At 34.6% G+C, this 15,509-nt stretch overlaps 1 protein-coding gene across 5 annotated transcripts in view; it reads right to left on the minus strand.

The window, feature by feature from the left end:
- The window catches only part of KIF27 (kinesin family member 27), a 74,284-nt gene that overhangs the window by 50,996 nt on the left and 7,779 nt on the right, over positions 1-15,509 (minus strand). For 4 of the 5 annotated variants that reach the window (XM_033124083.1, XM_033124086.1, XM_033124087.1 and 1 more), the window contains 3 exons: positions 12,657-12,857; positions 8,855-9,813; positions 3,965-4,108 (listed from right to left, as the gene is read on the minus strand). In XM_033124083.1, coding sequence (XP_032979974.1) covers positions 3,965-4,108; positions 8,855-9,813; positions 12,657-12,857 — 1,304 coding nt within the window. The remainder of the gene's footprint in view (positions 1-3,964; positions 4,109-8,854; positions 9,814-12,656; positions 12,858-15,509) is intronic. The other variant, XM_033124085.1, reaches the window with a different exon arrangement.

The following is a 15,509-nucleotide window of genomic DNA, read 5'->3' on the forward strand; positions in this document are numbered from 1 at the left end:
GGTCTTGGGGACCCCCGACACAACAATACATCGTGACCAAAAAAAGCGTTTATTCTAAGAATACAAGAATGCTTTAAAAATTTAAAAATCAATATAATTCACCACATTAACAGAAAGAGAAAATTCATGATAAAGAAAAATCATCTGATAAAATTCAGTATCGATTCATAATAAAAATTCTCAGCAAAGAAATTTTGCTTAGTTTGATAAAAGGTAAATAAAAAACTACCTAGAACAAACATGGTACTTAATAGTGAAATGTCGAAAGCTTTTCCTTTATGATTGAAAAGACAAGGAAGCTTGCTATTACCACTTGTATTCAACATTGCGTTGAAAATCTCAGCCAATGAAGAAAGGTAAGAAAAAGAAATAAAAGGTATAGCGTTATAAAGGAAGAAATAAAACTGTCATCATTTGCAGGTGATGCAATTGTAAAGGAAAATAAAAAAAATTACATAAATATTATAATTAAAAAGTGAATTTAAACCGACTTTGAATGGTGAGCACACAATGTGATATATAGATGGTGTATTATAGAAATGCACACTTGAAACCTATGTAATTTTATTAACCATTGTCACCCCAATAAATTTAATTAAAATAAAATACACATTAAAAAAGAATCTAAATCGTAAGGGGTAAAAAGCAGCTCTTGTGAGGGCTCAGGCAAGAGACAGAAAAATACTGGCAGTTACCTTATTTTTCATGAAGAAACCAGAACTGAGCTTTACCAAGCAGACAGCTATGAGCTCACTGGTCTGAAATAATTACTCACTGAGACTTTTCCCCAGGACAGAAAAAAATGGGTTTTCTGTAGGAAACATAACCCAAATATTGATTTACAAGATTTTACTTTTTAAATCAGTAATCAGTACCCTATGCCTGTACTTGGGCCTTACGAAGTTCTTAGTTATATTTATTGACAAAGTAGAAGATTTAAAATAAAATAAATATTCAACCAAAAAAAAAGTGTTTAGTCAATTTGTTGGATATATCAATACACAAAAATCAATACATCTACACATACCAACAAACAATTGAGAAAATGAAATTTTAAAGATTCCATTTAGTGACAAATGAAAATCAAGAACCTAGGAATGAGTCTAACAAAAGACGTGCAATATTATATATACATGCACACACACAAACCATTATTGAGAAAAACCAAACGAAACCTAAGTAAATGGAGGAATATACCATGTTCATGGATTACAAGACTCATAATCAAAAGATGTCAATTCTTGGGCCGGCCCGGTGGCTCAGGCGGTTAGAGCTCCATGCTCCTAACTCCGAAGGCTGCCGATTGATTCCCACATGGGCCAGTGGGCTCTCAACCACAAGGTTGCCAGTTCAATTCCCCGAGTCGTGCAAGGGATGGTGGGCTCTGCCCCCTGCAGCTAAGATTGAACACGGCACCTTTAGCTGAGCTGCCGCTGAGCTACTGGATGGATCAGTTGGTTGGAGCGCTGGCTCTCGACCACAAGGTTGCCGGTTCGACTCCCGCAAGGGATGGTGGGCTGCGCCCCCTGCAACTAGCAACGGCAACTGGACCTGGAGCTGAGCTGCGCCCACCACAATTAAGACTGAAAGGACAACAACTTGACTTGGAAAAAAAAAAGTCCTGGAAGTACACACTGTTCCCTAATAAAGTCCTGTTCCCCCTCCCCAATAAAATCTTTAAAAAAAAAAAAAAGATGTAAATTCTTTCAAAATGGATCGATCTATAGATTTAACACAATCCCAACCAAAATCACAAAAAGGTTTTACGTTTCCTTTTTTTGTGGCCTTTGACAACTGATTCTAAAGGTTAAGGTAACAAAGCAGAAGGCCTTGCTCTACTGAATATCTAGACTTATTATGCACCTACAATAAATAAGAAATGTGATATTGGCTCTGTGATAGACAAACTAACAGGATACAACAGAAATTCCAGAAACAGACAATAAATTCAGGCACAAATGAACCTTGATTTATGACAAAGATACCACTCAGACCAGTGGTAAAAGGATGGTCTTTTCAATAAATGATGCTGGGACAAATGGATATCTATAGGGGGGAAAAAAAGAAGAAACTTGACATTTACTTTACCCCATAGACAAAAATCAAATCCAGGAGTACTGTAGAGCTAAATGTGGAAGATAAAACAATAAAACTTCTGGAAGATAATATAGAAAATATCCTCAAAGGAAAGGACTGGGATAAGGAAAGTCTTGTTAAATAGTGCACAAACATCATTAACCACAAAGAAAAAGATTGTTGAACTTGATTACAATATGTCTTTTCATCAAAGGACATCATTGAGAGTAAAAAGCTATAAAGAGAAAAGAATATTTGGAACCATAGAACTGACAAAGAGCTCATACCAAAAATATATAACAAAGTCTGCAAGTTAATTTAAAAGACACAGTCCAACAGAAAAACAAGCAAGAAACTTGAATGAGTATTTCACAAAAAAAGATATCCAAACAGCCAAAAAACATGAAAAAGTACTCACATTCAACAGTCATCAGGGAAATATAAATTAAAACCACAATAAATAATACTACACACCTACCAGATTGCCTAAGGTTTAAAAATTAACAATAACAAACGTTGGGGTGATCACTTTGTAATTTATATAAATGTCTAATCACTATGTTGTACACCTAAAACTAATATAATTTTGTATGTCAACTGTAGTTGAAAAATAAAAAAAAAATTAAAAAACAACAACAAATGGCAAGCATTGAAACAGCAGGAATGCTTATATAGTGCTAGTGTGAGTGTTAATTAGAAAATAGTTTGGTATTATTTACTAAAATTGAAGATTTGCCTATCCTTTGACCTAGGCACAAATCCAAAAGAAAAGTGTATGTGTGTGCACCAAGAGACAGGTATAGGAAAATTCATGGAAAAAAAATGTCCATCAACAGTAGAACAGAAAAATTAATTGTAGTATATTCATATCTTGAAATTCTATAGAGCTATAAAATGAAACAAGCTATATTTACATACAACACCGATGAATCAGAACAAATAAAATGTTCAGTAAAAGCAACCAGATAATAAAGAATACTGAATGATTAAATTTATAAAAATGCCCCAAATTAAACTGTAGTGTGGAGAGACTCATAGTAAAACCACAAGGCAAAGCAAGTAAATGATGACTGTGAAACGTAGGAGAGTGGGTCTCTCTGAGGAGGGACTAAAGACTCCTGAGGGGCTGACAGTTTGCTATTTCTTGACCTGGTTACGGTCACCAGGTGTTCTCTTGTGATAAATCACTGACAAACAGTTTCTTTTGTATATGCTTTTTGTTTTTAAATTATTACAGAATTAGAAGGGTTAAAAAACAAAAATACAATGTCAAAATCTAAATCTAATTTTTGCTAGATCAGATTATTTCTCAGGGTATTACTCCCTAATAGGAAACTAAAGGCTTTGAGTAAAACTGTTGGTAGGGAGGGCAAGTTTCATAGTCAGAAAGTATAATATTTAGGGACATACCATGTTACATTGCAGACCTATCCATGTTAATAATAGAAAAGCTAGGAGAATTTCAAAGATTTAACCAACGTTAAAGAAGAAATCACTGAAGGACTAGAAAAGGATAATGAATTTAAAAGCTTAAATTATGTGTTTACCTTCCAACTCTTCACAGTACCAGATTGCCTATTACCTTGGCAAACAATGGAAGGGAAAAGTATGAAGAAGATAATCATAGTATGATTTGCAAATTAAGTTCCTGGGTAATATCTTTATATTTGTCAAACTGGATATAAGTCAAGTTAACAATAAAAATGTTTTCCCTTTACACTGATTTAAGGGAATAACTTGAATAACTCTTTTAGGTGCCTGTGTTTGGAACTCTTCAACTGAAACCTAGTTTTGTGAACATTCCTACTTATCATTTAAAATGCTATTCTGTTTAGTTAGGTACTGTTTCAACTAAATCTACAGAACTAGACACATTAGGAAACTCTACCTGCAATCTATTCACTTTTTGTGCTTCTTTCAAAGATACAACATGTCCTTTGTTTTCCTGTACCATCATTTGCACTTGATTCTTTAGTTCCTTCACCTCCGATTCCTTCTGATTAAAAACTGCTTCATCAGCAGCGAGAGCACACTGGGAGAAGGGAAAGAAAGCACGAGAGATTCACTATGGAAAATACGGGAGCCCACACAATACCACAAAAGCAGTAATTTAATGACAGCTTGACAAGATCTCTCAAAATTTTTCTCATCCTGTTCATTTTCAAGTTTTTTTCTGGTTTCTTCATAAAAAAGGCAGAAACAGTTAAGAGGACTTATCATTGCTTAACATAAGAATTACCATACCGATAGGAAGATTTTCCTGATTTTCATTTCCTGTGTTTTAAAATGAAAACCAGTTATTCAGGCTCTAGAGTACATTCAATAAGATTTTTACAAGTTTGCTAGAATTGCCATGAGATTTTTAATGTGGGTTTTAAAAATCAAAGGTCACATTTTCCAAAATGACGTACAAGGTGTAGGAATGCATTTGGATATTTAAGGAATACTTGCTGATTTCCTACACTCTCACTATAAAGAGGTATATTTTGAAGATACCTGAAAATAAGATAGTTTTCTTAGTTTTTAGTGAATTATACCTGTTTTCAAATAAACTTGGGATATGTTAATAATAAATTTAAAACACTTAAATTAAACAAATTACCACTTGTGAAGGGTTTACTTTATGCTATTATAGATAGCCACTTGGCATTTTAAAAATCTCATTGAATAGCTATGTTTTCTTTTTCATGAAGAAACTAAAGCTCAGTGAGATTAAAACCGCTTCCCAGGTGGACACAATGGATAAACCAAAGTACTGACATTCAAATCCAGAGTCTGGATCCAAAGCCTAAGCCACTGGAAAACACAAGAATAAGTAGTTGGTTTACAAAAGTAGTGTTCTTAGCAAATAAGATCCAATTCACAAAAATGGAGTATGTGCGTGACTCCTCAGGCAGCGGCATGAGGTGATGGGCCTTCGCTCTGGGAACCCACCGGCTGAGGCCAGCCTTGAACTTGCCACAGGCTCACAGTGGGCTTTGGGCAAGTCCCTTCTTTTCTCTGTTTGGAATCCTCAAATGACCAAATGGGGAGGGAACGCATGACCCTGATGGTCCTTACAACCCTATATGTTTATATAACTTCTGTGGCTTCTCTCTTTTATAAAATAAGATATAACTGTAACTCTCATTAGTTAATATCCTCTTCTATAAGCAATTGTCCATTTGAGAAGCTTATAATTGCTCTCTCAGTACTGCATAGTAAATATTTTTTACATATACTTTAAAAACGACAATTTTATTATTTATTTAAAAGAGTGTTTACCTGCTGAGTATATTCATGTTCAGTACCGTTTTTATATTCAAAATTTGTGATAAAAAAGCAACGAAGTCCCTTAAGAGGTCTTTATGAGGGTATGCAGTGTTCCAATAATTGACTAATGGTAAAAATCAAGGTCACAGTAACTTCAAAATGACATTTACTTCCCTAGCAACAATCCGGCTATTATTCCATCTGTGAGATGGCCCACAATCTAATCTTGGCTAGGAATTTTTTTCAAAGTACTTACCTGCTTGCCTAATAGGCTCAAGGAAGCAAGCTCAGCAATGAGAATGTCAGTGTCTCACCTCCCCCAGACCCACTGTCTCCCTCAGCAGATGAGTTCACCATGCTGCCTTCACAGTAACCCCTGGCACGAGGCCCTACATATGACTACTAAATCCAATCCATTAGCTGCTGCTGACGTATAACCTCGGCAGGCAGGTGAAAAACACACAAGATATCCTAATAAACTACCCTTTCCTGAGCCTTACTATAGGCCAGGCATCCTTCTCATCACCTCATGAGAACTAATGCTTCAATACTGGTAACCTTCACAACAACCCTACAAGGTGGTTATTCATTTTACAGATGGAGAAACTGAAGTGCAGAGCTGTCAAGTGTTTACCTAAGGTCACAGAGCTAGTAAGCTGAGAAGCCAGAATTCAAACCTTGGGAGTTTGGTACCCACGTTGGTAACTTACGTTACTCTGCCTCTCAGAAAACAAGAACAGAAAGGGAAGTTTAAAAAATAATTTTTTAAAGACATATAACAAGCTGAGGAATGACACTTATCGTTTCTCTATTTACTGTTTCGTGGTCTCCAATGATTACTAGTCCTGTAAGATTGCAGACCAAAAAATGGGAATTTGTTTTTTAAAATTGGGAAACACTGAACGCTGTGTCTTTCACTTGAGATTTGTAATATACATTAGCACTTTCAAAGTTCTGAGACGTTTTGGGATTAAGAAACCTGTTTGCTTTTTGCAATCTAGCATTCCCCAAAACAATCTGATTGTGGTACCTTTTTCCATCAACTGTTAATTTCTTTGGGAAATGATAATCTAGAGTCTATAATCTACAGCAAGACTAAATGAGAGTTTCCAACAGATGGAGAGAATAAGTGACCCTGAGCAGTGGGTTGTGTGAGCTTCCAGTTTCAGCGACCTTAAAAGCATGAAGGAAAAGTGCTTCCTATCACCAACTCCTACATATGCCCCAAAGTTTAAACCTCCAATACCCATATACCAGTTTCTTATGCCAGTGAGGAAGGGCTAGGCCTGCTCTATCTGGGAAGAAGGCAAGGACAGAATTACTGCAAAAAAAAAAAAATCCATGACTTTAAAAGTATTGCTTTAAATGCTTACAATAGTTAAATATAAAAAACTTTGTCATAGAGTAGCAGTTCCTATAGTGTATTCAGTGTATTCATCCCTTTCAGCATGTCCTTTAGATCCTTTCAGGGTATCCATGAGGTCAAAACTATTTTCCAATAATACTAAGATGATATTTGCCTTTTTACCACGTTGACATTTGCACTGATGGGTGGGTAAGCAGAGGTGGGTAAACTGCTGGTTCCTAGCATAAATAAAGGAAGTGTCACCAGACTATATTAGTAGTCACTGTATTCTTCACTGCCATGCACTCACAATACAAACAAATGCCAGTTTTTCTTATGAATATCTTGATGAAGAAATAAAAATTATTTTATTAAATCTCAACCCTTGAGTATGTTTTTTTTTAGTATTCTATGGGACAAAATGGGAGGTATGCATAAAATAGCTCCGCTGCATACCGAAGGGCAATAATTGTCTGTGGGGAAAAATCTTGTGCAATTGTTTGAGTTGCAAACTGAACTAGCCACTTTTTTCATAGGGTACGATTTTTACTCTAAGAATCAGACAAACTACAGTTATTTACACTTGGGTATATGATAGACACTTCCTCAAAAATAAGAACCATCATTTCAAGGAAAACAACTAAGAGTATTTGTTGCAAATGATAAAATTTGAGTTTCATGCAAAAATTAGAATTTTGGAAAACATTTCTGCTACAGAAATGTTTTGACATTTCTGTAGAAATGAGTGTGACAGCTTAAAGACGTCGCTGGTGAGATCAGTGGTGATATTAATGAATATGACTTTGTCAATACTGTATAATAAAATATGTCAACATCTGGAAGATCTGCATAACTTAGTAAACAAATATTTTCCAAATGACCAACGCATGTTGATTCATAATCATGTGTGGATAAAAGATCCATTCAAAATATAAGATAGGAACCGATGAATTTTAATGTGTTCATATTACTGTAACAAAATATTTGCAAATCCCATATTGCAAGTAACCTCTAAGAAATTTCTCCTTATTGAGTTTTGGTGTAATTTCAAAAAAGAATATCTACAATTATCTGAAAAAGGTATTAAAATAGTCCTCTCCTCCAACTACAAATCTATATGAGGCTAGATTTTCTTCATATACTTCAACTAAAACAACATACTGCAACAAATTGAATGCTGAAGCAGATATGAAAAGCAGATTTGCAAAAGTATAAAACAATTCCACTCTTATTAAATGTTTTTGTTTTGGAAAATATTATTTTTCATTAAAAAATGTTCTGTATATTACCATACAATCAGATTATTACTGTTAGCTTTGAATAAATAGTTTAATTTTTTGTTTTAATTTTAATATGGTAAATATCAATAAATACAATGGGGGAGCTCGATTTTAAGAAACCTAGGAACAAAAAGTTCAAGAACTGCTACAACAGAAAATAATACAACTGACTTTTTTCTAATACATATGAAAAGGTTTTAAGCAAAGATTTCTAACTAGACAACTATGTTTTTAACTATTATTCTATTTTTAACTATTTTTAATTATGTTTTCCTACTTTTAAAAAACTGATGGAACATCCATTTGTCCACCAAATTTCAAACTCCATGCAAACAAAACTAGGTATGTCTTGCGCTCCACTATTTCTCCTGTGATACAGAATCTTCACTCAGTAAATGTTTTCTGAATGAAAAGTGGGGAAATGTAATCCTGAACTCAATATATAGGCAATATGTATACATGCACACACGTACATTCCTTAAACATTATCAAATATGTAACTTGTTTAAAAAAATCAATATTCCAAACTCAAGGGATGAAGTATTTTTTTTTTCTTTTTCTCCTATCCACAGAGGGATAAAAATTCAATAAAGTATAACTTAATTTTATTTCTGAACCTGTATTTCTTTTCATCCTCTAAATTTAATGACCAGGTCCACAACATTCTACTTAATAAATATAACAAATTAAAATACATTTCACAGGGAAAAGAGGGGGAACCAAGAAAAGTATGAATTATGAGGAGAAAGCAGTAGGAAAAGGGAGAAAGAAACAGAGTAAAGGCAAATTATATTTTTACATAGAATCCTTTTTAAACACTTCCAAAGTTCCAAAATGACTCTTATTTGCCCAAATAAATTTAGTCCTAAACAAGTTACTTATAAAAGCAGTGTCCAAGTACCTGGCATTTCTTTAGCTCCCGCTTCAGTTGAAGAACTGTAACATGTTGTGGCCCTTCTTCCAGGTTTCCAATGCCTCGGATTCCTCTGAACGATGTGAGAAGCGCCTTCCTGACCTCTTGGGTCATGTTAAACCACTCCTGCAGTTTATGTTGCTGCTTTTGATTTAGTCTGACAGCATCTTTTAACTCCACCAGGAAAGTGAAAGCTTCCTGTATACAATTTTGGTAACCTAGACATTCTTCTTGGAGCTGAGCTATTTGCTCCTCAAGAGAAAGGATCCTATTTTTATCAGGAGTACCCTCTCGGATCTGGCTAGTTTGGCTGATACTACCAGCCTGCTGGCTTTGCAAAGCTTCTCGAAGCAACTTAATCTCAAATTCCATTTCATCCATTCGATCTGACTCAGGGCTGAAGTTAAAGGTGGGTTTGTTTCTAATGTTGCGTGCTCTGTTGGCATACTTGAGAGAATTCAAGGATTCATCAAAATCTGAGGAGGATGGGCTGACACAAGTGATCATGACAGTTTTGGCACTGCCTCCCAGGGAATCCTTGAGTAGCCGAGTAATTTTAGCATCCCTGTATGGAATATGTGAACTCCTTCTGCGTGGGTCCCCAAGAGCACTTATTACATTTCCTAAAGCCAGCAACCCACTGTTGATTTGAATGGATTCTTTGAACCGTTCACCGGTATTCCCTGTTTTAGTCACTCTTTCTGATCCAGCCAAATCCACAAAGTGGAACTTTGAGACAATATGCCGACGGGAACACCACGATCCATCTTCAGCTGCCTCTGTATTTTTCTCAACTTGACAAATACTGATTGTAAAAATTGCATGTGACCTACTGGAGTGTTCATTCATTTGGGTGGTACTTGTATGTCTGGCTGCATTCCCCATCTCCAGGAAGCTCATCACTTCATCTGCACTCTCCACCTGGCACTCCTTGGCCCCAACAATCACTTAAAACAGCAAATTGTTAAGTGTAGTTGTAATCAAAATCCAGTATAGTTAAATTAACCACACAACAGTTATTTGCTAGACAGCCCAGCTAAAATAGTCCCTTTAAAAAAAATCAACAACATTTCAAACAATAGGAACAGCAGCAACATTAAGTAATTTTATACAATCTCCCAAAGGAACTTTTTTTTTTTTTTTTTAAGGAGGGTGTAGCTCACAGTGGCCCATGTGGAATCAAACCAGCAACCTTGCTGTTATTAGTAGCACCACACTCTAACCAACTGAGCTAACTGGCTAACCCCCAAAGGAACTATTTTAACAAACAGTATTCGTTTTGATATTTAAATTCTAAAATACACAATACTGTATATATATTTTAAACAATCTGGTTTCTTGGAAGCCACACATCACGCTCAATTCTTTAAAAGAATTGACAAAAGTAAAACTCTTTATTCCAGTATTTAATCTCTAGAGTCTAAAAGATAATAGATTTTTAATTACATATATAATTCAAAAGAATTAATCAGTAGTAAATTTTTAAAAATTAGTTTCTTATGAGTTTTGTTACTAGTCAAGCCATCCTTAGGTTTAAGATTTTTTTTGATATTGTGGAGTCACAACCAATATGATAGACAAAAATTTCAATATAAATAAAGTTGCTTATTCATTTTAAAAACAGGTATGCCTGACATTAATATCAGAGTGCAAGGTAAACAGATAAGACAGCAATTCAAACAAGCAAAAAAGTTTCTATTTAAACAGAAAAATAAGAACTGAAAAATAACCTAAGTTTACTACTGCTGACATTATTTGTTTACATCCAAAAATATTTCACAAAAGAGTAGGTGGATTTGGGATTTGAATCAGAGGAGTAAAGCTCCTCATTCTGTGCTAAAATTATAGTATCGTACTTCATCTGAAGCAGATACTGTCATGCCACTGTTTCTTTGAAAAATAATTATTTTGCTTACATTATTTCCATCACAACAACTTTTTAAACCTGGTTCATTTAAAATTCTAAAGTTCTGGTACTACAAACACTGTGCTAATTATAATATGACAATGTAACTGTAAATCATAGTATACCTTTTACAAAATTTTTCTAATGTTAAGCTATGGCTTAGTACTATCAATGGTTCTCAAACTCAGCTTCAAATCACTTGGGAACTTTATAAAAAAGAAAATACCAATGCCCAGTCCCCACCCCAGACTAATTCATCAGAATCTCTGATGGGGCCCAGAAATCAACATTTTTTTTTAAAGCTTCAAAGATTATGCTAATTGTGCAGCATCCAGGTTGGATACTAACCACTGCTTCACAAAAAGAAACTAAATAAGTATGTCAAATAAATGCATTTTGGTTGTGAGTGGGACATTATATAAGATATATGGCAATCTGTCTTAAGAAAATTTGTTACATCCTTCCAAAATTGATATCGGCTACAGACTATTTTGATCATGAAATTTATCAGGAGTGACAGTGTATACTTCTTTATTGTGAGGCTCTTTTACAGTAAGCAGGTATTATTTTTATAACTTTTAATAAAAAACATTCAATAATAACATTTCATAAGATACATAAGCTCAAAACATCAGCCTGAATTCTATCCAGAAAAAAATAAACTATTGAATTATCCAATAATTCCATAAACTACTCTGTATGCTTTCTTTCTAAAAAAAATAAAACAAAAACCACTTTCTTCAAACATCCAGGAATGCCAGGGCTGCTGCCAGGACAGAGCTGATAAGGAGGCAAGCTTTACTGCCCCCTGCAGGCTGCCGATTGAATGACGACAGCCATCGTTCCTAATTGCTAGGAAATTCCCCCAGAGAGTCACTCCTCTGGCGGGATCCTTTATCTCCAGGAAGATTCTACTAAAAAAGTGTTTTCTAGAAGAGGAAGACATCCAAGAACAGTCACTGTTATTAATAATACTGAAAATTTGGAAACAGCCTAAATGCCCAACAATGGAATATTAGTTAAATAAATTATCATAATACATTCAGAAGACAAATCACCACATGACTATGAAGAGTCATAGTTTGAAAAACATTTAATGACATGAAAATGCTCACAATATAAATATTAACATGCAATACTATATATGGGGTTGCAAGTATATTTTTTAAAATTATACATGCATAGAAATAGAAATCTGGAAGGAAACACATCAAAAAGAGAAGTTGCTATTTCTTGGTTCTGGGATTAAAGATGATCTTTAACTTTCTTCCTTATACTTTTCTATGTTTTCAAAATGTTCTATGTTGAACATATTATCTTTTAAATCAGAAAAGCAGAAAGTATTATTCTTTAAAATGCCTGCATTTTGACCCTCTCCTAACTTTCTCCCATTTCCAAACAAATGGATATTTAATGAGATTAATGGTTAATAGCACAGAAAGTTAGGCTTTGAGAAGCACAACAAAAGACAATAAATGTCAATATGAGACAAAAATCAAAGAAGAAAGAAGAGTTCTGGACCAACTTGAATGAACACCAGAGGAAGAAGCCATCCCAAATCTCGGGGTAATTAGGAGGGGAAAAAAGTACAAAACTAATTTAGAATATTTCACACTCTCACCTAAGGTTAGCCCAGCGTTGGCGGGAGAAAGGATTATAAGAAATAAGTACTATCTTAAATTATAACTTAATAACTTCATCTTACCAACCAGATGAACTGGGTGATTTAACTGATATTGGTTACCAATAATCTATTCAATTTTAAAGTAAAAACAAATTCATTTTGCTTCTATGTCTATTTTTAAAGACTCTTTGGAATGTATCCCGAAACTGAATTAAGTCATACCTATTTTCTAAAGCTATCAATTAAGTAAGCTACTTTACCTGTGTTTCCTTTTTCATCTTCTCGTATATGAAGATCTTTCATAGATGTCTCCAATTCTAGAAGATCTCTTAGGTCTTCCTTATATACTTCTATATAAGACACTTTTATTTTAAAGTCAGTGCGAGGATTTTCAAAGATGTTTTGAAATATTTCTTGGATAGCTCGAGGAATGATACCCTTTTGACCCTCTGCAACTGAAGCTGAAAATTTAGAAGAAAGCACATGTGATAGTTAAAATATAAGAAAAGCTACAACATCAAATTTATAATCAATACATTTATTTTCTTACAATTATCTATATAATTTTTTTAAACCATAACTATAAAATTCATTGGTAAACGTTTTCACGTGCATGCCCTTACTCAAAATTCATTCATGCATTCATTCAACAAAGGTGTTTTTATTTAACACCTATTATGTGCCAGGCAGTATTCTAGAGAATACTGAGAACCATTAGTGAACAAAACAGAAGAAAAAAATCCCTACCCTTGTGGGACTACTGGGGAAAGATAGACAATAGCCAAAAAAAATAAATAAGTGAATTAAATGGTATATTAAAAGTAATAGGTATGCCCAGATTAAAAAACAGGGCAAGGTAAGGGGGGCTGGAAGTGTGAGTATAGTTAGGTGGCAGGTGCTTGCTACTTCAAGTCAGAAAGTCATGATGGGCGTCATTTGAGCAAAAACTTGCAAGAGGCTGCAGTAGACCCATGTGGATAACTGAGGGAAGAGTGGCCCAGGCAGAGAGAACAGCCAGTGAAAGCTCTAAACTGGTGTGATCCATAAATAAGGAGGCCAGTGTGGCTGAAGCAGAGAGAGCAAGGAGAGTAATAGGCGATGAGGTCAGAGAGGGGACAGAAACCAGAACATTTAAGTTCTTGTAGACCATGGTAAACTTTGGGTTTTATTGTAAGATGAGAGCCACTGGAAGAGAGCAGTAACTTGGGATTTAAGAGACCACTCTGATTGCTGTGTTTTGCATATACCATAAAAAGGTAGGGGTTGATATGGGGAGACCACTTAGAAGGACAGTGCAGTAACCTGGGAGTCAAGAGTGTTGGAGGGTAGACATGATGGTGACTCAAAGCAGGATGGTAGCAGAAAAAAGGTGAAAAGTGACCAGATTCTGGATTTATGTTGAAGGGAGCAACATTAAGATTCCCTGACAGATTGGATGTGGAATGTGAGAGAAAGCAATGAGTCAAGGATGACTCCAAAGTTTTGTTGTAAGCCACTGGAGTTGCCATCAACTGATATGGGGAAGAGTGGGAATTGAGTTGGTTTGAGGGGAAAATGGCAGAAGTTCATTTTTTCACCAATTAAGCTTGAGCTGTCTATTAGCATCCAACTGAGCTATCTTGGCATCCAACTGGAAAGACTGAAGAGGCAGTTGGGTATATGAATCCAGAGCTCAAGATAGTAGCACGGACTGGAGATTTAAAAAAAATTGGAAGTCAGCTACATACAGCTGGTATTTAATGTCATGAGACTGGATGAGATCAAAGAAAAAAGCAGAGTCAGAAGACTCTATATATCTCTTCTCCTCCATCACTTGCATAACCCAGAACACAGATCAGTACAGTAACATTATGAATGAACAAAAATGCATACGAGGGACTCAGATACTTGTACACCAATGTCCATAGCAGCATTATGCACAATAGCCAAAAGGGGGAAACAACTCAAGTGACTATCAACTGAGGAATGGATAAACACAATGCGACATATGGATACAATGGAATATTATTCAGTCATAAAAAGGAATGAAGTTCTGATACATACTACAAGGAGGATGCCCTTGGAAATATTACACTAAGTGAAAGAATCCAGACACAGAAGGACAAATATTGTATGATTCCACTTCTATGAAATATCTAGAAGAGGAAAATTCGTAGAGAAATTAAGTAAATTAGAGGTTAGCAGGGGATAGGGCAATGGAGTTATTTCTTAATGGGTACAAAGCTTCTATTTGGGGTGATGAAAAACAGCAGTGATGGTCGCAAAACACTGAATGTGATGTCACAGAACTGTACTCTTAAAAATGGTAAAATGGTAAGTTTTATTTTATGTATTTTACCACAGTAAACAAATGGTTAAAATGGCAAATTTTATTTTATATATATATATATATACGTATATATATACATATATATACGTATATATATACACAAAACCACAATTTTTAAAATAGCAAAAAAAATGTACAAGATAAAATTTTAAAATAAGTGAAAAAATAAACTGGGACTTAAGTAAGTTTCTATAGGCTAATTTAGAAAACTGCCCACCATTTTTAGCATTTTTCCATGGAAAATATATTCCAAGCTACAAAACGTTGGCTTACAAATGAACCCTAAAAACAACTTGCTTCCAAGATGAAGATTACCAATGTTTAGACTTTTGGCAACAATCATCCTGAAACTCTGAACCTCTATTAAATCGGGTTGCCTTTCACCTAAACTAAGATGCAATACTGCCATCATGTGGAAAGTAAAGAAAGCTGTAGGTTTTCCAATACAAGGGAGAGAGTTAAGATTTCTTTTTGAGATCTTCCAAGAACTAGCCAATAGCAGGCATTCTAGATTAGCCAGAATATACAGCTGATAATTTCTCACTTCAACAGACAACACAAAAACATAGAAATTCAAGACTTACCAAGAAGCTGAATGTCAAATAATATTTACAATAAAACCTAAAAAATCACACTTCAATATTAGGCTTATATTCCTGAAAAAAGCTATTTCAGAGAGAGAACTTGTGAAGTTTTATACCTCAACAGACATCATTTCATTATTATATGCTAAAGAGTACAGAAATATAAAGTTTTTATGGAATATTATGCCAGGTAAAAGTCA

This window comes from Rhinolophus ferrumequinum, chromosome 12 (genome assembly GCF_004115265.2).
Source record: "Rhinolophus ferrumequinum isolate MPI-CBG mRhiFer1 chromosome 12, mRhiFer1_v1.p, whole genome shotgun sequence".
NCBI lineage: Eukaryota > Metazoa > Chordata > Mammalia > Chiroptera > Rhinolophidae > Rhinolophus > Rhinolophus ferrumequinum.